Genomic DNA, 25,874 nt, shown 5'->3' with positions numbered 1-25,874 from the left:
TGAATATAAAATTGCTTTTACCATCTTTGTTATCTCACCATCTGTGTTTGAGTTTGGTAATGATTTGGTGATAATGACATTGTTTTGTAATGCAAAATCACACACTTAGTAATTTGTAGCTACTGGAAAATTCTATTTAATATTTACAGGAAAGATCTGTTCACAAGTATTCATTGGCACTTTGTGCAGACTGTGCTATATCAAGTTTAATTATACAATATATTATGTTAAATACAAGATTTTATGCTAAAACTGTTTTAATGTAAAATTCTTATCAATGTTGTAATCTTATAGAATGTATTTGTAATGATATAAACTCCATACTGAGAAAGCTGTTTTTCCTGTAATACAGACAATTTTAAGTGTAGTCAAAGACATTAATAAATAAATAAAAAGATTTGTGAAGTAATTATTCGAAAATAAAGAACGAATACATAAAGTAATTTTAAATTTATATTTCTATCAATTAATTTAAAAAAAAAAATTAAAATTAAAAATCAACCTGAAATTCATCTCGTTTAAGAACTTTAGGTGGCGGTTCATGCTGTTGTATTTCTAAATGATGATCCTGAAGTAATAATCTTTTCCTTACTGGACGAGATCCTTCTTTAATATTTTGCTCTTTATTTATAATGGGTGTTAAAGAACTTTCAGGTAAACAATTCTTGGGCTTCAACTTTTTTGGCTGAGTTAACAAAAGAAAATTTATAACAATATTATAATTGTGAAATGTTGTATTAAACTACAATAGAAACTTGATGGGATCAGAGATCTTTCAGATAATCCAGAAACTCGTTTGTGTGTTTTGGATACATCAAGAACTGTGCATTTAAAGTTTCACAAACAATAAATACTGTAATGCAATTACTGTATTTAAAGGTAAATTAATTTACTCAAAATCTAAAATAATGTTATGTATATATGACCTAAGTTTTCAGCACTACAACTGGCAAATAATAATGATTTCCAGTTAAATAGAGTTTGGTATCTTGTTATTTTATTTTTTTGAAAACTATTCCAGATAATCAAGTTTCCACTGTAATTAAATTAATTGTTTTAAAACATTTTTAAAAACAAAGTATTTTTATATAAAACTAAATATTGTTCTCAGCTCTTTAAAATACTTAATGAACCATCAAACACCTGATGCTGAGAAATGTTCTTTAAACAAACATTAACATTTTCAACTCAATATGATAGGCCATCTTCAGATGCAACTGAAATTCGAACGTATTTTAACTTAACATTTAAACAACAGAACGTTCGAACACTTTTGCATTTAAATTTAAAACAAAATACTAGATAAACTAACAAATAAATAATATAATAAAACAAAAATAAAAATGAAATATTTTCAAAATTTTATATAAAGTAATATAACATTTATAATAAGTATAAAAATTATACAAAATAAAAAATACAGAAAGATTTCATCTTTATAAAGATCTCTCCATATTGAATTAATCAGATATCTTAATTATAAACCTTATATAAAAACATCTATCTTTAATTTTTCAATTTCTTATTCTTTTCCCGCTGTTTTCATTCTCTGTTTTATTAAAATTTCAGCTGTGTGAATACTTAAAATTTGATTAATTATTTTTTTTTCAAAGAATTGAATATGTTACTTGTTTGAAAAATAAACAAGCAAGTATATTTGGAGTTTTATCCTTTAGAAAAGGGGGAAAAAACTTGGAAGACTTATGCATAAGTTAGGAGATTTATTCATCTAAAGCAGTGATTCTCAAAGTGTGGGTCGCGACCCCCAAGGGGGTCGTGAAAAATATTTGGGGGGGGTCGCTGAAAAATTGATGCCAGATCAATTTTTTTCAAATGTTTTATAAATTTGCTATGGATTCATGTTTAGAAATAATAGAAATAAAAAATATATAAAATAATTTTTACTTAAATAAATTGCACATATAAATAATAAAAACAATATAAATATTTAAATACGAGCCTAACCCCCTCCCTCCGGGATGTTTTTTCGACACACTCATTCTTCGGGGGTCCTTTGAAATTTTTAAGTGCAGAAGGGGGGTCGCGGGCCAAAAAGTTTGAGAAACACTGATCTAAAGTATATTAAAGGTTGAAGGTATTCTGAATGTAATTATGTATAGAAGTTTGAAATTTTTAACATAGCAGCAGAATTAGAGAACCTCACAGATGGTGGAAATCCCTAAGAAGAAATCCCATAATTTTTAAAACTCAAAACAGCATTGAACTTAGCAGAAATAAATATTTTTACTCAAAACTGCATGAATTGCATTTGAAAATTTAACATATTACAGTATCATTTGTGAATCGTAACAAAAACTTTCATAATTATAATGAGAAAGTCATTTTATCATTATAAGTAAACATACTATTAAAAATAATTTTATATAATATTTTTCGATTAAAATATAATGTTGTTTATATTTTAAACTGTTTTGCTGACACTCAGATATTTTTTAAGAGTCAGCAAAACAGCCTGTGGCCTTGATTTAAAACTAGATAGCCCAACAGTTAATCATTGTTAACTCGCTTGTAATTAAAATTTTTAAAAAGCAGGAAAATTTATGAAACAAAAATTAATGAAATTAATAAAAAATTCAAATAAATTTAAATTTGATTATCTTTTGTGAGAAACAACACTAAAACAATTTCTATAGTTATGTAACAAAAGAGAAAAAGAGTTGCAATTAATTGAAAAATTGTAATTAAGGGTTCAAGAAGTGCAGGCAAAGTTAATGCAAAATTAAATAAATAAAAATTATTAAAAAATAATAATTAAAACTCTGGCCTTTACACAGAAAATAAAACCAAAATCAAATTAATTAAAATTAAAATCAAATCAATTGAAAATCAAAACAACATTTTTAAAAACCATTTAAAAGCTGTTTTGAAATTTTCAAATTGAATTGTAAATGAAATTAATTTTTAAATTTGTTATTTCTGTATGGTGGTGACAGAACATTTTGCTTTTAAAATATACAGTAAAATATACTCCATTAACAGACACTCATGAATAGCGGACATCTCTACTTTGTTACACTGCCAGAGGGCGTGCAAGACAGACGGTCCTGACTAATGTATATTAGGAGATTGCCTGGTCCAGGAAGGATCCTGAATAAAGTATTCAGAGTGTCTGTATTCCTGTCTCGTGGAGGGTTCCAAGTGCGCTACGAAGGGCGTATAAAAATCAAATAAACCACTTAAAACATGGTGGCAGCAGATAATTAAGCCAGTGAAGGAAACGAAGCTTAACAAACATGTGCTAGCTTAAAGAAGTAATTAGACACTTGAAGGTTGATGCTACGACAGACAGAAAGTCTCCTTAGTATATTAATATAACGATTACTTTTAACTAGAAGAAATATATATATAATTTAATTAAACAGCAAAGTGAATAATTTAACTCTTCCAGAACCTTTTTCCATGGATACATCAAATCCAGAAAATTGGAGTTTATGAAAGCAATGATTTGATATTTATGCAACGGCTATAGATTTACCTGCAAAAAGTATTCTGCAGCAGAGAGCTATCCTGCTCCATATTATCGGAGAGAAAGGCTTAGAAATATACAATAATTTCCAGTTAGAGGAAAATGCCATGAATCTGACAGTGGATGAAATCTTAGCTAAATTCACGGACCATTTCCAGCCATATGAGAACACTATAGTAGATATGTATTTTTCTCGCTTATACAGAAGCCAGGACAAACTGTAGACGAATTTGTAACAGAGCTACGTACAAAAGCTCAAGGATGGGATTTTGGCACCCTAACAGAATCTCTCATAAGAGACAGAATTGTCTTAGGCACACAAGATGATAGCATCAGAAAAAAAATGCTGCAAGATCCAACATTAACATTAGCCAAAGCAATAGACATGGCAAGAGCATCCGAATTATCTAAAATCAGGGCAACAGAAATAACAGTGAGCAAGATGCAAAGTCAGTTTCCAAGACAAAAAGATAAACCAAAAAACTGAATACATGTATGATAAATAAAAATAGCATCAAGAATAAAAAATGCCTAACTATACATGAGTATTGAAACTGTCCAGTTTTTGGCAAATTTTGTTTTAAATGCAAAAAGAAAAACCATTTTTCTTCAGCATGTAAGGCAAAGAAAGCAAATGAAATTGATAATCCTAATTCCACTGTCATCTCAGATGAGGAAGATTATCTATTGGATAGAATTGTTGTGCTGAACAAAGTCACGCATGAACACTAGGAAGAAGTCATTGAAATAAATGGAAATCCCACTAAAATCAAATTAGATACTGGAGCAGACACTAATGTTATCTCTTGGACATATTTGAAGCAGTGGACCAATTCACCAAAGATAAAACAGACTAAGGTCAAAGTCTATACCTTCACATGCAAAAGAATACCTATTGTTGGTGAATGTCACCTCCGACTTAAATCTGGAAGCCATGAAACCACGAGCAAATTGCTTGTCATCAAGATGCGTGGACTACCTCTCGAGTGGAGATGCATGCAAAAAACTAAACCTTATTAAAAGGATAAATTCTATTACACCTGAACTTAACCCAGAAGATATTTTGGAATCTTATTCCAGTGTATTTGAGGGAAGTAGAAAACTCAAACATAAAGTTATAATCAAACTAAATCAAAATGCAATTCCAAAACTTGTCCCTCCTAGAAGGATCCCAGAAGTTAAACTAGAATTAGAAGATCTGGTTAGAAAAGGAATCTTAAAAAAGACAGAAGAAACTTCTAGTTGGCTCCACCCAATGGTCATAATCAAAAAGAAATAAGGAAAATTATGCCTGTGTATGGATCCACGTGAGTTAAATAAATACATTATTAGGATAATTATCAGATACCATCGCCAACAGAACTATTATCAAGCATTCCAAAAGCCATATACTATACAGTTATGGATGCTAAATCAGCCTGCTTTCAGCTACCAGTAGAAAAACAATCACAAAAAACTGTTAATAATGAATACACCTTTCAGAAAATATAAATTTACAAGATTGCCATTTGGAATCACAACAGCATCAGAGCATTTTCAAAGAGCCATTGACACAATACTTTCAGATATTGAAGGCATTTACACATATATGGACGATGTTCTAATCTATGGTGGCACATTAAGAGAGCATAATCAAAAACTGATAAAAGTCTTACAAAGAGCAGAAACTCTCTGCCTTAAATTTGAAAAAAGCAAGATCCAACTGGCACAAAGGCAAGTCACCTTTGTAGGGCACATAATAGGACCAGATGGTTTAAAACCAGAAGAATCAAAACTTATTGCCATTCAACAATTAAAAGAACCAGAAAATCAAAAAGCACTACAGATTCTTTGGATTAGTGAATTATTTAGGCAAGTTATACCTAACTTATCAAATCTTACACACAATCTTAGGCAACTTCCCAGAAAAAATATTGAATGGACATGGACAGAAGAGTCAAGAAGGGATTTTAATTATATAAAGAAAATTTTAACACAGTCTCAAATGTTAGCACAATTTGATACAAACAAAATTATAACCCTACATACAGATGTCAGTCAACATACTCTAGGAGCAGCAATTTCACAAGAAGGAAAACCCTTAGCTTTTTCATCATCTTTGAATGGTACACAACAAAACTATCCCAAATCGAAAAGGAACTACTCGCCTTATATTATGGATGTAAAAAATTTGATCGCCTGCTACTTGGAAGATCGTTTGTAGCATATACTGACCACCAACCTTTAATCACGCTGATTAAAAAACCATTAAGTGCATTGTCTCCTAGACTGCAGAGATTAATGCTAAAGTTATTGGCTTACGACTTCAATCTATACTACAATCCAGGAAGAGGTAATCTCATTGCAGATGTTCTTTCAAGGGACATAAGGCAATCTACACTTAAAACATACTTAATGGACATTTTTACAATCCCAGACCCTTCAAATAGGACATCTATTATATTTACCTTTAAATAATGGACACTCTTAAATAACGAATGCCATCATCCATAACCTATCTTATGAAAACACAATGTCCCATCTTGAATATTCTGAAAGAATTATTTACACAAAATGTTTTAAAACTAAAACAAAGAATCAGTTCAAATACTCTTTCAGAGAATGAATTTTGACCATAGGCATCAAATAAAGACTGGCTTAAAATAGGAATAGAGGAGAAGGGCAGGTTGTAAAAAACCAAACAATATTCTTTATCTGTTAGAGAAGACTGATCTGGTTAAGTTGTCAATTACCATCTATCATCATACATATTATACTTCTGTCTTATTGTTGGAATTAAGCTTACAGTAGCATGAAACCATAAACTTTTCCTGAGTTATTCATTCTTTTGACAAGAACTGTAGTACAGTAGTAATGAAAAATAAACACGTGAATTGCTTTTGATCCTTATGTTACAATATATGATTAATGATTACAAGAACTAATTTTTGACTCCATGGAGGACTTATCACACACTATTGACATAGTTGGAGTAATCACACAGAGATTGATAGACACAGGTTTATTAAGATGAAGGTATGCATTTCGGACAGGTTTGTCTGTCCCTCTTCAGCTATATGTTTTATAATTTGGTGGAACAGTAAAACAAGATTAAAACAGTTCAAAATTACATTTCTACATACATAAAAGGAGCATACTATTTTTTTGCTGATGTGTGGATGATGTCATAGTCATTAGTACTCATAGTCATATATTGAAAAATAAACACAGTCTTAAGATAAAGACAACAGCATTTATTTGGTGAAAGTTCAAAGATCATGTTACAAAAGTGATTTGCCAATACTTTAAAGTGTAGGAAAATATTCAGTTTTCTGACATTTATGATCTTAATAGCTTTGTGGTGGCTAAAATAATTTTTAAATCATTTATTGAAAAAAGCAAAAATGTTCAAAAAATTACACCTACTCAATAACTACAAAGCAGACCCTATATTGATTACTATTAGTCACTTAGATCATAAATGACATTATAAGTGCAAGAATACCAAATACATTTCTTACTCCTTGAAGTGACTAGCAAACCCCTTGCAACTTTTGGTTATGGGGTTTCCTGAAGGACGACTACTGTAGAAGACCTGCATCTGTGCTAGATCTGAAGGACAGCATTTGGCACCATGTTCTGGATATTCTGGCAGACTCACTGCACTCAGATGTGGAAAATATGGTTTTGCAATTAGATCACATTATTCAAAATGAAGGAAGACATATTGAGCAGTTTTAGTGCTACATATTCAACATTTATATGTGCATGCATATTCAATATTTGTGTGTACTCCAGTGCGCCTATTGACAGATTTTTATACTATTTTTTTTATTTAAGGAGTGTCAAGTGCATCATTTGAATTATCTGTAATCCAAACTTTGTCTCATTTCAAGCAGTAGAACGCACTCCAGAGCTCTCTGAAGTGGGAAACTTATTTCTTGCTAACCCTGTACAACTGACTCCTTATCCAATCTCACTTTAACCTACTATTTTTTGTTAAGATTTTTTCCAAGAACAAGATTTCTAGAGTTAATTCCGAAATGAGTACAAGTGCACTGTAATAATCCTATAACTTGTTATAAATTATAATGGACTTTGTGCTGAAATTTATAAACTGGTGCAAAAACTGTTTTAATTACAAAGACATATTAAATTTGCCACAAATATGGCAAACATTGCTTGCCTTGAATTGAATTTTATGTTTATCGCATAAAAAAACATAATGTAATCTTTAATTTAAAAATGGTTTTATTTTTTATTTTTTTTTTAATTTTTTGAAAAATATTTTAAACATTTTTTAAATTTTAATTTATTTATCATCATTGAAGTACAGAATTCTCCACATTTCCAATGTTTGTTCAAATTTTTGTAATAAGTTTGTTAAAAATTCTTTTATCGAATGTACAAACTTATTAAAAGGGGGTTAATGTCACCCTAGGTTTCGAGATGGTGGCTCGTCTCCGATCCCAGCAATCAGAAGACAGGGAACAGTGGAGACGCACATTCTAACCTAACCTATTCTAATAAATTACCATAATTATTAGAATAGGTTAGGTTAGGTTAGGTTAGAACGTGCGTCCCCACTGTTTTCTTTCTTCTGATTGCTGGGATCAGAGACGAGCCGCCATCTCGATACCTAGGGTAACATTAATCTAAAAGGGTATAAATTTTTGTAACCTGAATAAGGCCACTAAAGCAGATGAAAATGTTTTCTTCTATTTATCTATTAAACATTCAGTGCTGGAAGAGCAAGAAGTTGTTTACATATAAAACAGGAAGTGTTTACCAATGAGATTATTTGCAGTGTTTCATATCAAATAATATTTCTTTACAATGATTACTAACAAAAGTAATATGACTCATTTTTAAAAGTAAAGTAAATAAGTAGGAAACAAAGTGAATACTACTAATTGAAATATTACATTTCTTAAGTTTTATATATTGAATGTGTATTATTCAATATATAAAACTTAAGAAATGTAATTTAAAACGAAACGAAACGAAATTAATAAAACAAATTGCTAAATCATCAAATCTCCATTATTCAAACAATCAAAATGCCAAAAAATTAGAGTTGCAATTACTAATACTGATTTTTATAAAGAAAATAAAGGTGATAAGTAGATTATTTTCTTTTTACATTTTATGAAATTCTGTCCTTCCTTATTTGCATACAGTATCTAAAATATTTTCAAAATCTTTCATACATTATTACTACTTTAAATCATTAAATGGACCTTTTGGGTTCATTCTCTGTTACCTTTTGTTCTTGATGTCTTTCTTTTGGTGTTAAAACTTCGTTTACTCGCTTTTCCTCGATCGAATCATTCGTAACAATGCGTTCTTTATCTTTATCAAACGACGTAACCTTGGAAGTTTTGCCTATTCCATTACTTTTAAATTTCGACTTCACGTAAAAATCAGTCACCACGGCCTGCGCCATCTTGAAACTGAAAACTCCCGCCAAAAGCAACGCCATCTGGACAAAACTTTTACGCATATAAATTAATCCATTTCTAATTTAATAATTAATATCATAAAAATTCTAATGAAATGTAATTAATTGGAATATATATAATGAATTTTAAATAAATATTTTACAAAAATAGTAAATTATTAAAGTGATCATTCACACGAATCGAGATAACCACGTGAACCTTTTAAATCGAGTAGAAAGATTGTAGTGTAAGGTTTTAAGTATTAACAATGATTTTTAGATGACATGATGTCGTGATATATTTATAGGAACGAAAAAATTAAAGTATTAATTTGAATATAACTGAAAGAACATCATTGAAATGTCTTTTATTAAGAATTTATCCACTTTACATACTTTGCCTCTTGTTGTTATATATGTCATATTATTTTGTTTTACTATTTGGATTAATAAGGTAAAAAAATTTTTCCTCTTTAAATATGATTTCATATACAGAATATAAATTAATATTCAATATTTATCTTTATTTTAGTTTATTCTTTCTGGTTTAAGCTTTACTTATCCATTGGTATTTCAAGGGTAAGTTTAACAAACCTGCTTTTTAATTAATTTATTAAAAATATTAATATAAATGTTTTGTTTTTATATATTTTCAGTTGGCAAACTCTTGTTGGTGCCATAGGATTTACTATTATGAATAAATATAACTTGATTAATATAAAGTTCTCAAATTTAGGATGGTAAATTGACTGTTTTAAATATGGAAATTTATATAAACAGGTCATTTTTCATGATTTTAATAATTTCAGGTCATCTATTAAATATATTGGACCTTACATGGTATGTTTTACATTCGGTTTATATACTGGATCTAAAGCATTAACAGGAATGGTAAGAAGTATTTTTAAATAATTAAAATTCTCCATTTTATAATTGCTTTAATTCTTTCAATATGATTTTAAGATGTCAATGTAAGAAGAATTCAAAAATATAAAATTATTTACCTTGATCTTTTTTTTTTACTGTTAGAATAGTTTTGATATATTCTATTTGTTGCTATCTCATAGCATTGTTAAGAATGAAGAAACATATTTTGATTTATTTTACATAATTCTATTTTAATTGTTATACTACTAATTAATTAAATAATTTATTAACTACAAAATTTTAAATGTACTGAATTTTTTTAAATTAAAGTTAGTGTTAAATTATATAAAAAAATTTTGGTTTATAGTTTTTTATTAATTATTATATGTTGTAACTTTTTATTAACAATATTTTTAATTTTATACATACTCATACATATAACAGGTGTCTAGAAAAAATTCACACAGTATTAACAATGATTTTTAGATGTCTTCTTCAGGCACAGCACAAAAATAGTTTCAAATGCCAGTGAATGGAACAAAAAACCGAACCGAATTCTATTCCATAATTTTGAATCATGGAATTGGAAGAATTGCCAATCTTCCAATTCCATGATTCAAAATTATGGAATAGAATTCGGTTCGGTTTTTTGTTCCATTCACTGGCATTTGAAACTATTTTTGTGCTGTGCCTGAAGAAGACCCCGAGGGGGTTGAAAACGTTAGCTGTTGTAGAAACATCTACCACTGGATTATGGAAGTTTTTTGTGGAAGAAAGAATTTGATAGTCAATTTGACTTTGGCTTTCATTAGAAAATTTTCACTTTCTTACCAGACTTCTTTCTTTTCTGTGGTAGTAATCCACTCTCAAAAAGTTAGAGAATGCAATATACAGTCCGCTTTAAAACTTCTTCATCAGCAAAACAGTTTAAATAAAACATTAGGAAAAAAGTTTACTATAATGTGTAAAAGTGCATTCTTAGGCACAAAGTATTATCTTTTGTTGCCATTTTGAAAGAAGTAGAAAATCAAATGCAGATAAAGATGACAGCATTCTCAATGCTTTCAAATTATAGCATGTGCATCGTGTTTAAAGTTATTGGCTCTTAGCTAGAGCCTTAGATATTTTGTGCAGATTTTTTCTGGACACCTATTAAAACTTCATCTTGCTAAATCATTATTTACTATAATGGCATTTAAAATATGCAAAATATAGCAAAGTACTAAAATACTTAATACATAAATCTTTTAAAAGATATTTTTAAATTTCCTCATAATCTTAACTGTTTAAACAATTATTTGTATACATAATAGACATGTGCTTTTGAGCAAATAATGAAAAAATGAGATTTTTAAAAGTAATAATTTAACTATCGTTAAAATACAGTGAAAAAATTTAAAAATACAAAAAATTAAAAAATTTATGCCAGTTTATTTTAAGGACTACAGTTGAATGGACTAACAAAAAGAATAAAATGATAGATCACTAATATAAAAAAACATATCAACAAAAATATAATAAAATATTAAATATTTTGATATTTTTTAAACAGATTTTATTTTTGTAATTATCAATGAACCATTGAAATTACAGCTGAGTAATTTTAAAGCTATTCACATTCATGGAATTTTTAATTAAGATTCCTATATTGTTTGTTTAATTTTATTGATTATTTGAATGCATTTAAATTAGAAGAAGGATTTTCATTTTTTAAATTGAGGAATAGAGAATTTGTTTTTTAAATTATGTTTCTATTTAAAAAATTTTATGATAAACTTAATTCTAGATTTTTCCATATAAAGAAACAATGATAAATTAGTATGTTATCTGCCAGTTTGTAATGGCTTGAAATATATTTTCATGGATTATTTAATATATTACCATTTTGCTAATATGCATCATTAATTACTGATTACATCTTTTATGATTAAAAGATGCTCTTATCTGATCTGAATATATATTTAATTAATTATTCTTAATTAAATTTATGATCTTTTTTTATTTTTGCTGTAGCTTTGTTAAGATTCTTTTGTTGGAAATGTATGATGATGTGTTTAATAGATGTGTAATAACTATATTTAATTTTAACATATTTTATTAAATTCAAGAAATTATAATCTGGGTTTAACTTTTTGGTTTAACTTTTCAAAAAAAAATTTAATACTGAGAAAAGTTAGAATTTTATTCATAATTTAAATAGAATTGAAACTTTCCTTAACTGCTAAATAACACTTTTTATTTTATCTGGCTCTGGCTTGGAATTTCATGATAGCAATAAGCAAACAGTTTTACAATTGTAAAATATCTTTCTATATATTTGTTCTCTTATTTCCTGAGCAATTTTATTTATAAAAAAAAAAAAAAATAGCAATTACTAACTATATTAATTGTAATGATTAAATTTAATGAGAGGTGACGACTTAAATACCTACCTGTAGTTCAAATTGTTTAGTATCTTAATTCATTAATTGTTTTAAAAGTTAAAATTTGAAATATTTTAAAATTTATCTCATAAAGATATTATTATATTACCATTGTAATTTTTAAATATAAAATTTTTTTATATAAAGTATGAATTATATTATTCTGTAATACTATAATAGATATAATTTTGAAAATTAAAGCTATTAAAAATTATTAAAAATTATATAGAAACTTAACACATTTGTATTATTACAAGAATAAAATATGCTATGCATTGAAAATTGAAAAACATTGAAAATTCTAAAACATTATATTTTCTATAACATAACTGTTTTTATGAAATATTAAACAGAAATATTATTATTATTATTATTACAATGAATATTTTAGTGATATTGTTAAAAATGATATAAATGAAGTTAGAATTTTTAAATTATAAATTAAAAGATTATATTTTAAAAAAATGTTTTTACTTTGTTTTTACAGCATATACCAATTTTTCTTTCTTTACATAATATAGTTTTTTTATTTCAACATGTTGCTGATCTTTGGGCAAGGCGTTTGGTAATTATGAATTTTTAAAATAAAATCATACTATGTAAAATTAATTTCATTTATAATACTGTATTAAGATAATACTTAAAAATCTAATTACATTTTCATTTTTAGGAATGTGAGAAAAGTTCAAATGTTATTTCAATAATAATACCTTTGACAATAATAGCATTGAGTACCACTATGGTACTTTCTACATCATTAAAGGTAACTGAAATTTATAGTTGTATTTTTTTAGATATTAATTTTGTATAATTGAATGTGATAGCTAATATATATACTTTGAACGTAGATACGTTGTTAATTCCATGTAGACAGATCTTAGGATAGAGAATATGTTGTATATGTGTTTGGCTGACAAATATGCAATGTATCATGATATATAATAATATCACAAAAAATAAGTGGAAATGGTTATAATAATAATGTTTGAAAATAAAAAGTATAGCTAAATCAATGTGATTTTTATTTTCAAACACAAATGGTTAGCCATTTTCATTTTTTATTTTTGGATATTAATGTGAACTTGTGTTAATATTTATCGATATTATAAGTTTTTTTTAAATTAATTAACTTATCTATAACCGTGAGGTAGATAATAGTGTGGGAAACGCCGGGAGGTAGGACGGAAGTCGGACCTCCTTGTTCTCGGCGAATAGGTCGGCAAGACCCGCCCCACTGTCAAGGATGGCTAATTTTGCGCGATATCCCGACTTGTCGGGATCGGTCAGTTACTTGTCAGGTCGAGTGGAGGAGTGTGTGTGGAGTCGTCGATAAAGGAAGGCAATATCCGTATAACAGGACAACACAGATAATGGTTTATTGGTACATAGGAACTACTACAGAAACGCTACGCATCCCGTCCCTAATCGCGGGAGAGAGAGAGCTCACAATTATTAGGGGATTCATACCTCTCGGTGATCGATTTAGGTCGAGGAGTGGAGTCGGACTCGGGCGTTTTCCTGGCGGAGCGACAGGTGGGCGGCAGGATAGGCTTGGCGGCTGAGGCTTCGGCGTCTCGACTTGGCTTTCGAGTCGGATACGATGTCGCCGGGCAGGTCGTCTACTTCGGACGTCAGCTCCCCGTTCTTAGAGATCTCCCCCCTATTTATACTCTAAGTCCCTTCCGCCACGATCACCAATCGCGATCGAGGATGATGACTTGAGTTCCGTGACTCAGGTCGGATCCTGAGAAGGAGGGAAGTGAGTTTGACGGCGGAAGATAGTACATCCTTCGAACCTGATTGTTATCGTGGATCGCGATCGTTATCTCCCGAGAGGGCTTCGAAATAATTAAAATTTAACACTGGACAGGCCTAATACGGGTTTCACAATAGTAAGGGCTTATCACACCAATGATATAGTGCACAAACGCTCAATAACAGGTCATTAGAACAGGTTGTACAACCTGTTCTAGATTTATTAAATGTTTTACCTTGATTATTGAGCGTTTGTGCACTATATCATTGGTGTGATAAGCCCTTACTATTATCTACCTCACGGTTATAGATAAGTTAATTAATTTAATTATACTAAGGGAAAAAAGCATTTTTTGTAAAGTTTTTTTTAATTACAAGTGTGTAGAATTAAGTGCAGAAAATAGTTATTATGCTAATAATTTAAGAAAAAATAAAAAATTATAATCTATTAAAGAAAAACCTGATTTCTTTTGTTTTGTTTTGATAATCTTGACATGAATCTAAAAAACATAGATTTTCTAATAATTTCAACAAACAAAACATTACATTTACAAATTGAAAAATATGTAGTTTATATAAATATTGTTGATTAAATTTAAAAAAAAATCCTTCAAAAATCAGTTTTAGGGAAAACTGACTTATTTTATTTTTTCTAACAGATTGTAGTTTTAATTTCTTTGCAGTTGAATTGTTAGTGTAATTGATTTTTACAATCAGTTTCATGTATTTTTAATTTTAGAAAAAAATGTAGTGATATGCATAGATATAAGATCAGAATGATCTTTCTGTATTTTTCATTTTCAAACAAAAGATTTTGAAATTATTTATATAATACAGTAATGCAAAAAATTAAAATAAAATCACTTAGATTGTTAGTTTTGTAATAAATATAAAGAAATTTTAAATTATAATTGTAAATTACTTACAGTGAACTTGATTGTAGCTGGATCATCTTTTTATTTGCTAGGAGCAGCTAGATATTTAATTAATCTTTTCGATATACATTTTACTTATTACATTTCCTATCTTAATTTTTTTTCTCATTTATTACATGTTTTTATTTTCTAACTTATAGCAAAATTTTATATTATACTATTCTGTATGCACTGCAATTTCTAGTCAATTTATGTATGCATGTTTTGTTACAGGAATTTAGAGGAGCTCTCTTTTGGATGATATTGCATCTTATATCATCAGGTGAGATCTTGTGATATGTTTTTATTATGACAATAATTTTTGATTATTCAAAGGAAAATAATAAATCTCAAAATTTATAGTCAGAATGATTTATCTCTGATGGAAATCATTTGACTTTTTTCTCTAATTTTAAATTATCTTCAATTTCAATTTACAGAATGTAAAATATACAATTGTATAGTCTACATTCTGTAAATTGTAGGATATTTAATAAATATATACATATAATATATACCTATTGCAGCTTTGGGAGAAAGTAATAAATGTAATTGAATGTTCTGTTAACATATTATAATAAAAAATTCTCATAGAAGGTGTTTTATATTAAAATTTATTGAATAAAAAAATCTTATGAAGGAATCTTATGTTCAATAAAAGTTGTTTTCTTTACTTTAGGAGTTTTAGTATTTTTGGATCAATTAGATAAGTCTTATTCTGAAGAAAAGTGAGTAACCTTAGTTTTAAAATATAAATAAATCATTTTATTCATTATGATTTATATTAATAAACTTTTTTAAATGATATGTCATCAAATTTTTTTATTAGCTTAGTCTTTTGTGCTGTCCTTAAAATTAGTTGATGATACTGTTTAAATAAATACAATGCATTAAAAAAATTTAAATAGTTTAGATAATGTATTTTGTATTTTTAAATTAATGTTATTGTATCTCTTATTTTTTCTATTGTTGTCTAATTAGCTACAGTACTAATTTTAAATATTTCATTCACTAATTAATAATTTTATAGTTTTATATTAGAAATTGATCTAGTAAACTTTAATAAGGAAATTAAGGCATAAAAAAATATATTTAATCATTAGCTTGTTACATATTTTATGATCAAATAGGTTTTAATAGCACATTTTTGGAAAGTGTTTATCAACTATACTATGCTGAAAATGTGATTTTAATTTGCATTCTGACAAAAAAAGAAGCCATTAACAAATCCTGTTAAATTAGTTGAATAGCAGCTCAACATCTAATGAAATGACATACCCAATAGCTTCATATAAAAATTGACATATGTTAATTAGTAAATTTTAGCAAAAAAATGTATCTATATCAGTTGAATTAAAACAAATTTAATGAAGTCATATCATAGTCATTTTGTGTGATTTAACTTTGTTGTTTTTCATTATGAGATGCTTTTATTTTCTCAATTGTTATATTTATCATTTATATTTCAAATATTATTGCTAATCCCTAGTTTTTATCATAATAGACTTCTGGAAATAAAAACTCATATGTTATTCTAAAGTGATATTTCTGTTTTCAGGTTTTAAAATGTGTAATGAGATTCTCTTTATTCATTAAAAATTTATTTCAGGGAAATGCATTGAAAATAGAGTATAACATTAGAACAAAATTTCAAGTAAATTCAATTAGCTTTGTCAATCTTTGTTGAAAAAATATTGTATTTCTTGGCTTTGAAAACCACTTTGTAAATTTCATTTTACTTATTTCTTCTATTCCTTCTCTTTTAACAATCAGCCATTATCTTGTTTTCCAGTATCTTTTGTATTTCTGTTGCATTTCTTATATGTCTTGATGAAATTGTTCATGTTTCTTTTCATTCATTTCATCTAGATTATCATGAAAATGTTTTAAATCAGAATACGAGAAATGAATCGTTAGTTAAAAATTAAATTAACTTTGACACCATATTTAAATAGAAGGAAACACAAACTGCTTATTCCAAGTAACCAAAATTGGACGAATCTTTCAAATGAATGTTTAAGTTCATCTATCCTAATTTCATAAACTTTCATATCATACATTTCACATTATTTGTATTTTCTTTGAAATGTTTATCTGTTAATACTTTGCTTATGTCTGATTCCACAAAAATACCTTCTATATACTCTTCTGGTTTATATTTGTAGGTAACAAAACACTTTAGAAAGTTTATCTGGTATTTTCTTTTCAGTTAAAATCACTATAAAAAAGTATATGGTAAAACTAAATGATAGGAAAAAATTTTTGTGTGTAGCATGATTGAATTAGCAAAGTTTTGAGCAGTTGTTATCTTTACATGTTTTTAAACATTTGTTTTAATGAATATTGCATTTGTTATAGTTTTATTAGATTTATTCCTGATTTTAAGGGAATTTTTGCATAAAATATTTAAATATTTTTGAACTTTTTGTTGTAACATAATGCATAATGAAACCATAATTTTTTTTTACATTAAATTAGTAATAAGCAATATCATAAATAGATGAAACTTGGTATAAATACTTTTTGGAATTAAAAAAAGAAGAATATAATAAACAGAGAAACTAAAGGGAAGAATTATGTATTTTTTTAATTAGCTGGGAAGACAATATCCATTTAAAAGTTAACTGATATCCATATAGTTTTCTAAGAGCAGACTGATTAAAATTGTTTATTTTGTTCAAAAATCAAATATTTGTCTTTCATTTTCAATACATATATTTTTTCATACTGCATATGATATTATTAATTGAATAACTATTTTTTAATTAAAACTGTTTTATTTTTCTTTAATCTATCCTGAGACCCAAATTTTAATTTTTTTTATTTCTGTTTACAATTTACACTTCATAATATAATGTGTATTATTTTAAAAATGTTATAAAATGTAATTTTTATTTTATACATTTCTTTGAAAATTCTTCTCTTTTTTTTTTTTTAGTGCACTTCCAAAATTGTATTGTTGTTTTATATTCAGGTATGTTTATTCTTGTAAAAAAGTTTTAATATTACTTTAATAATAATCAATTTTTTATTCTATTTATTTTTTATTTTTAGTGTTATTGTTTTAGGTTCCACAAGTTTTTTTTTAGGTAATACTTTTTATTTATTTCATAAAGACACCACTAAGAATTATTTTATCATATTGTTTTTAATTTTTTGTGTTTTTCTTTAGGTGAAGCTTTTAAAGTTTATAATTTTCCATTATTAAAAATTGCAAAGTTTTATATTAGTTTTATATTCAGGTAAGATAAAATTTTTCTAAATTTATAAAAATTGGAATATTGAAATATTATTTATTTATTTCAAATTTTATTAGACACAGAAAATAAATAGTAAATTTTGTCATGAAAAGTTTTTATGATTTAAATAATCTCATACCAGTTTTATTTGAATAATAACCACCCTCAAATTGTAACTACATCTCATCCTTAAAGCTTGAAATAATTTAACAACTGCCCTTTAATAGTAGCCACATCTACTGTTTCAGGATTTCTGAAAGCTTAAGGGAACAATGTAAAATTTAATAAATATTGTAAACTAGTTTAGGTAGACATTGTATTTATTTATTTAACAAATAAACTTTAATAGAAAATAAAATATGTATAATGTACAATAGACATACTATTTACAGTAAAATTTATGTTCCAATGGGGTTTCAGACGAATTATGGAAGAAATGACCAAACGAGAACACCACAGTGATGTACAAAAGGGTCCCTAACTTACATAATATATTTAGAAATGACAAGGACCCACTCTTAAACAAACTTAAGGCAGGAGTATACAAGATCCCATTAGTCAATGAAGAGCTAAAAAATGCATAATGTAAAATATGCTTCAGTAAAACAAGAAAAAATGAGAAAAAAATTATTCCAAATTCAATCATTTAAGAATATTTAATTTATGTTAAATAAATAGTAACTGTATTACTTTATTACTTACTACTCAATATAACATTCACCAAGTAATACAGCTCAAAATTTAATATTTACTGCTGCTCAAAACAAGTAACAGACAGGTTATTTTGGATAAATCAAAAGCTATTTTATTAGATTGACTTATTTGACTCAAAGTGGACAAAGTATACCACCTATGAAAGAATAAACTGATTCAAGAAAAAATGTAAAAGTTGTGCTTTTTACACTGTGATAGCTAAATATAGCATTGCAATGTTAGTGTGACTTTTGTCTAATGGCCTGTGAGAAAACCTTAGTTGTAATCCAGGCAATTCTTTGCTAATGGTGATATTGACTAGCTTTTATGTCGGTAATCTCTATTCTTGTATAAGGGCTTGTTGGAGCTCAGAAAGAGTATAGGGTGGGATACTGTGGAATCCATCTTTTAAACTTACTCCTACATGCTCTATTGAATTCAGCTATGGTGATTGTAGAGACTGTTGCATGCAAAGAATTGTTTTACTCTGTGAGATTAAGCATTATTATTCATTAATATTACATCAATACTCATTGTATTGATAAATGGATGAACATGTGGATGTAGAATTTTGTTTAAATACCAGATAACTATCAGTGAAACAGATAGAAAAATATGAATCTTATTGTAGCTGTTTATTGCTATTCTTGTCCACACTGTCAAGTCACCACTTCGATAATGGTCTCTTTCAAGGGGGTTGCCACATGTTATTGGATCCCAGATCAAGATTCAGTAACAATCACTCTGGAAATTGAATGATGAATCATCAGTAAACAGTACTTGATGCTATATCCTCCAGTGGCAATGTTCCTAGGCCCAATTTATCTGGAAGCCTACAACAGACTGCAACAGAGGAACATGAACAAGTGATCTAGCATACAGTGTACATGAAGAAAACTAGCTAAAAAAACTTGTGTAGATTGCACAACAGGTTTTTGAGCTAGATTTCTTCCTGTGGTATCAAAGGGTCCAAAGCCAGCTGTCATGTTGTCAGTGACTTATAATGCCTCATACATTGAAACAGAAAGGCATCATCAGCTGCTAAGTAATTCTTGGAAGTTCAGATCCTGGTCTTTAGATGATGGTATGAATTCTTATTTATTGATTCCAAAATTGATGCACATTAAACATTCCACACTTCATGAAACATTCCACATTCATGATGCTAGCCATGAGTCAGAATGAGCTACCTTATGGAGGGACATAATTTCAAGGCCAGGACAATTATTCATACAAATTTCTTTTAACTGTACATTTTTACCAAACCATTACATTAAAATTTACATTTTAATTCCAAATAATATATAATTTAAGTTAATTAATTAAAATAATAATATATTTGATAAACCAATCTTTTCATCAGCTGCAATTTGAAAAAATTGTAGATCTATAAATTCCCACTGTCATCCATCTATTTGTCTTTCCTTAATCTCAAGAATGGAGTTAGATAGATGAAAGCTGAAACCAGATGTGGAAGGCTTAGGGAAGGAGGCACCAATTAATTGTATAAGAACTTTTGATACAAACTGGAAGTCATGTTATTTCAATTCAAAAATTTTCCCCTGAACAGAGTTATTGATAGATGACTGATATGACTATTGTTAACAGGAAAAGTGTGATTTGCAGGGGCAAGCCGCCACTAATTTGAGATGGAGAGCATATGTTTTAAATTAAATAAATGAAAAAATATGATTAAAAATTGCAGCCTGGCATTGTGACAATGTCACAGTAAATAATTGCTCATTTGTTACTTACGTTTTGAGCAGCAGTGTAAAATAGAAAAATAGTTTTGAAATAATATTTTATTTTACAGAGATAAAAAATACACAAGTTGAACAAAAATGATTCCACATTAAAATGCGGAATTTTTGCTTAATTTATATTTTTAATTTATAATTTCACACAATTAACAACAAATGATAATTATCAGTGTGCTTGTTGCTATCTTTAAATTATCATAATAAGTAATTTTTTAGATTACATTATTTTTGTTGAAAATCAATGATTAAGTTTAAAAGTACTTTATAGTATCATCTCTTTTATTTCATGTAATGATCCATTCACATGTATATATAACTAACAATATCTGATATAATTGATTTATTTAAAATTAATATTAATTGTAAATATTCTATGATTTGAAAAAATTTAGAAATTATTATTTTAAATAATGTATTATGTCAACTTCTTTTAAAGACTATACAGAAAATTAATCTTGAATTATTTATCTTACATGTACAATTACTTCATATAAATTGCAGTGGAATTTTAACTTGTTTACTTGGATTATGTTTTTTAAAATTAAATGATCATCAGCTACATTGGCTCAATTTGATGGGGGTGGCTAAAGTAAGTAATTTAAATTAGAAATTTAGAAGTGTTACTACATTCTTTGTTTATTATACTAATGTTACTGTACTAATATCACTTTGTTCTCTGAAAGATTACGGCAGCAAGCTTGAGTTTATTATTATTTGAATTTGAAATACAAAATACAATGTGTAAGCTCTGGTAAGTCTTTTAACATATCTAATCGTTACATTGATGAAATTATTATTTTTTTATAATTAATATTAATAAAATTTTGTTTTAAAATACTTAGGATTAGTTTAAGTTTGTTGACAGGAGTTTTTACCCCTTTACCAAACAAAGTTTTAATGGAATTAAGAACAGAATCATCAGAACAATTAAATCCAATGCTGCAGGAAGATGATAATATCACTGATAATGAAGAAGTCTAGTGAAGATTCCATTAATCAATTTCTCTGCATTCAACTGTGATAATAGAAAATATTAAATATTTATATAAATTTTTACAATAATTTTAATATAAATTTCTAGACAATAATTATTAATTTTTTGAGATTTGATGTTGATTATAGAATTGTTTTAAATGATATTGTTTAGAAGAATTATTAGTAAATAGATAAGATCCATAACTGCTTTATATGAAACAAATTTAATTAAATATAAAACATAACGTAAACTATCTAAATGGGAACACTAAACAGCTAACAGAAAATCTATTTTTTTTATACTGATATTATTTACATATTGCATTTTGGTACATTTTATAGCCTTGCAGATATTTAAAAAGAATTTGTATTAAAGCCAAAATTACTACTATTATTATTAATTAAATGCTAAGTAATTTGGCATAGGGGCATTTACTAATAATAATAGCAGGAGTATAGCCTGATATAATTAGCAATCATTTGGCTTTCATATATTTCATATATAACTCAAGTTTGGATGTTTATATTTGAAATTAATTTGTATTTCTTTTTAGATAAACAATAGTTCTTAAAATATATTAAGCATTAATTTTATGTTATACATTGGATATTTATATACTTGCACATAAAATTTCTTTATTAAATATAGCTGTAAATTCATTCCATGGTAATTGATGTTTTACACATAGATGTGTCTTATCTTATGAGATTTATCTTATCTTAGCTATTTATGATCATGCTTATTAACATTTTAAAGAATTTTGTAAGAATAATTGATAACTGTAATCACCAAATATATAAATTTTTGGTAAGGCGAGTAACCATAATGGGCAGATGATAGACTGTTTTATCATATGTACTGTTTCTGATTTCAATACACCTTCAATTTATATGTGATTATCTGATCAGAATTCATAATAAATCAAATACTTATAAAGTGTAATCTTTACATCAAATTTTTATGAATGTAAGTCAGAAAGAAGATTGACAAACAAAACAGTTTGTGATTTTAATAGCTTAAGCATATAACGAGAAAGCATTTTATTGAAGCACAGCAAGTGAAGCAAGCAAGCTTCCTTGGCAGCAGCTCAAATTGACAAATTGCTGAAATATGTTTTGCAAAGTAATGACCCAGCCAATTTGAATGAAATTTTGTACATTAATAGAAGTAATAAAATGATGTCATGATGGAGACCAAACGGGAGATATTGGAGTTCATAGAATCCCCCTGTTAAGTCAATCAAAAACTTTGCATTGTAAAAATATAAACAAATGTGTGTGCTACCCAACATTCAAAATACAGCAAAATTCTTGCCAAATTTTTTTTGAATACTGATTTTCTTTTCCATTTTTCTCAAAGAATTGATCATATATACCTTAACTTACATATGTTGATGGCTGAGCAGTCAAGATGGCAGCTTACTGCTCTGGGAACCTGGGATCAAATCCAGATGGGTCAAAAAATCCCCAGGAATATTTTGGAGATGGTCTGATTGGATATATCAGCCTTCTCTCTCTCTCTCTCTCTCTCTCTCTCTATCAACAACCAGCTGCCCCATTGTGAGCCTGGCCGAACCCATAAAGGGCTTGATGAAAGAGGTCCTCTTAGTGCCCACAGGACAGTTACATATGTCAGCGTATTATAACTCACACATTCATTGTGTAAGTTAAGGATGTTGTAGAACAAAGGCAAGAATTCATGCTTAGACAGTGTGACAAGTCATTTTAATTTAGCACCTACCTAATCTAACATGAGTTCACAAGCCATTGCTGTGCTTCAGTCAGGAATAAAGTTCTCATAGTCATAAATTTCATTCTGATTTTGTAATTTCAAGTTTAATTCAAGGGTAATGTCAAAGGCAGTAATTAATTAGCTGACAGCTTGTTTACCTGGAAATCCATGGGATAATTGATGGGATCCATCCTCAACTGCATCCCATCAATCTCCATTTGCTGCAGAATCTGATGGAAGATCAGAATGATTTTATGGAATTCTATGGGGTAATTGTGACATCTGCAGTTAAGCACACCTAGCTATCTGCAAGAAATCAGATTATTATAATTTGGATTCTGTTATGGACTCTCTAAGCAACAAGTCAGTCAAACCAGCATCATTATTTGACTGAAAATTTGATTAAATATTTAAAAAATAATAATGAATTATGAATTGTTCCAATTTGTTTATAATCAAAAATATAACAATATTTGAATTAGGCAGCATCAATTTCATAGAGAGACAAATATAGTAATTAAATTGCAAGCTATTTAGAATATTGCATTTTAAATGTTATTTTGTTTTAGTTTCATTCATTTGTAGCTTTTCAGTTTTAAGATGCAATTTATTTGTAAATTTCATTTAAAATACTTTTTCAACTATTATGTTAATGAGCATAATTTTTCAAATACTTTGTTGTTTACTTATATATAGGACTATGTTACATTTAATAATTACAATTGAAAACAACACAAAAATAGATCATAAGATGAGGTGGATAAAACCTGAATTTTAAGTTTTATTGTTTCTTGTTTTATCTGTTTTTGGATAATGTCAGCTTTATCCACTTGTGGCTTGGATAAAGCATGCTCTATTCAGATAAAGTTCAAAATTAATAGATTGATGCTTGCTTTAACCAAAAGACTTCTATAAAGCTAGCATTTGCCAGTTATTTTAGCTTTATCTGATTATTTAGGCTTTAGTATTTTTTACATAAAAATTTTCTTTTTTAACTACACAGCTAATAGTTCATGCCAAATGATTGCCAGATTATACCATACTATATTAATGCTAATATTAATAATTAAATATCAAGTAATTTGGCCTAGACGTTGGCATTAGGTGCTATCTCTTGATAAATTTACTAACCATAATTAAATTATTTAATAATTTAGAAGGTTCTGGATGAAAAGAATTGGCCTAGAACAGGACTCAAATCTTCAACTCTCACTTGCTATGCAAATGCGTTGTCAATTACACTATCAGGATCTTACTTCCAATCATTAAATATTAATTTAATTATAATTATTAAATTTATCAAGAGATAGTTGCCTAACAATTACCTCTAGGCCAAATGGCTTGATATTTAATTATTAATAGTAGCATTAATATAGCCTGATATAATTCATCAATCATTTGGCATTAATATAAAAATTGGGTTAATCAATGTTTGTATTTGCTAATAGTTTATTTTAAATACATAAAATTTGAATGGGCTCTCATTATAGATTTGTAATGCTATATAAGATTTATTGTACAACAAATTTTATATAACATTGCAAATAATAATATAATAATGAATGTTATTAAACAACAAACAAATTCAAAATTTTAATTCTATACCTTGTATCTTGATCAAAAATAGTCAAATTTTTATAAGTTTTTTTTTATTGTTTCAATTAAAATATAATTTAAATATCATAACATTCAAATACATTTAAAAATCAATATTTATTCTTCATTACATAGAAATTTTACCATTTCCATAATATAATTATTCTATTTCCAAAATATGTTATCGATAGATGATTTACAATTGGTCAATTATAAATATTGATATTTCTATTCATAATAATTCTAATGTTTATTACTGGTAGTACTTTTTATGTTTGTATGAATTAATAATTTTTTAACAAGATTAAATTTGCAAAGTACAAAATTTTTTCATAAAATCATCAGTGGTGAAATTTTGTAATAGAGATGTACAAATCTATAGAATGTAAATAAAATTCTTTCTAGACATGCGAAAAGCATTATAATAAAAGAAAATAATCAAGTACCAAAGACATGATTATATATAATATATTATATTGTATATATATATATATATATATATCAGAAATATAAGATGGAAACTATTCCAATAAATATTGAAACAGATAATCTTTAAATGTTTATTGATCAATATACTTTTTGAAAGGGTGAAAAGAAAATGAAAATAATTTTGAAAGGATCATTTTTGGTAAATCCATAACCAATATGTTAGAATATCTAACTAGCCATTGCAAATAAGGGAAAATTTCAACTATATCTGTTGAAATAATAGGTAAATTCTGACTATTCCAGCTATTCCTGTTTAATTTTAAAATGTTCCAAATTTTTACTTTATATATCTGAAAAATCCGCTAACTTTTCCATAGTTGATGTTTATTTTATCTACATGTAACCTTAGTTCTGTTACACAAACTCCTACTAAAACACCGGATTGTAAATAATTCTTCACCCAAAAACCTAATAACTGGTGCCAGTCCATTTAAATTATATGGCAAACGTTTTCGGACACTTCACTGCGCCCTTCCTCAAGCTTTCTAATCTTCCTACAACGAATTTTCGAACAAACGAAGTCCT

General features: G+C 27.3%; 2 protein-coding genes across 3 annotated transcripts in view; one reads left to right on the top strand and one right to left on the bottom strand.

Moving 5' to 3' along the window:
* Window positions 1-8,949, bottom strand: part of dup (double parked) — a 42,487-nt gene extending 33,538 nt beyond the window's left edge. The window contains exons 1-2 of one of the 2 annotated variants that reach the window (XM_067264879.1): window positions 8,730-8,949; window positions 503-685 (exon numbers count right to left, since the gene is read on the bottom strand). In XM_067264879.1, coding sequence (XP_067120980.1) covers window positions 503-685; window positions 8,730-8,948 — 402 coding nt within the window. In that variant the 5' untranslated portion in view covers window position 8,949. The remainder of the gene's footprint in view (window positions 1-502; window positions 686-8,729) is intronic. The other variant, XM_067264878.1, reaches the window with a different exon arrangement.
* On the top strand, window positions 8,808-21,746 carry LOC136970455 (UDP-N-acetylglucosamine transporter TMEM241-like). The gene is made up of 14 exons (XM_067264892.1): window positions 8,808-9,360; window positions 9,439-9,485; window positions 9,563-9,646; window positions 9,716-9,797; window positions 12,684-12,761; window positions 12,867-12,959; window positions 15,100-15,148; window positions 15,545-15,593; window positions 17,804-17,839; window positions 17,920-17,954; window positions 18,038-18,107; window positions 21,059-21,146; window positions 21,241-21,308; window positions 21,400-21,746. The coding sequence occupies exons 1-14, from the start codon at window positions 9,268-9,270 to the stop codon at window positions 21,536-21,538; spliced, it is 1,011 nt and encodes a 336-aa protein (XP_067120993.1). The 5' UTR covers window positions 8,808-9,267; the 3' UTR covers window positions 21,539-21,746.
* Window positions 21,747-25,874: the final 4,128 nt, after the last annotated feature.

The sequence above is a fragment of the Centruroides vittatus genome, unplaced genomic scaffold (assembly GCF_030686945.1).
Source record: "Centruroides vittatus isolate TY-2023 unplaced genomic scaffold, ASM3068694v2 contig_199, whole genome shotgun sequence".
Lineage (NCBI taxonomy): Eukaryota > Metazoa > Arthropoda > Arachnida > Scorpiones > Buthidae > Centruroides > Centruroides vittatus.
Note: the sequence above shows the minus strand (reverse complement) of the source record. Positions and strands in the feature narration are given on the sequence as shown.

Excerpts from the sequence above, each read along its gene's own strand:
- LOC136970455 (XM_067264892.1), top strand. The coding sequence starts at position 9,268 with ATGTCTTTTATTAAGAATTTATCCACTTTACATACTTTGCCTCTTGTT. Across the intron at positions 17,955-18,037 it reads TTCCACAAGTTTTTTTTTAG|GTGAAGCTTTTAAAGTTTAT; the intron begins GTAATACTTTTT and ends GTTTTTCTTTAG. Across the intron at positions 21,309-21,399 it reads AATACAATGTGTAAGCTCTG|GATTAGTTTAAGTTTGTTGA; the intron begins GTAAGTCTTTTA and ends TAAAATACTTAG.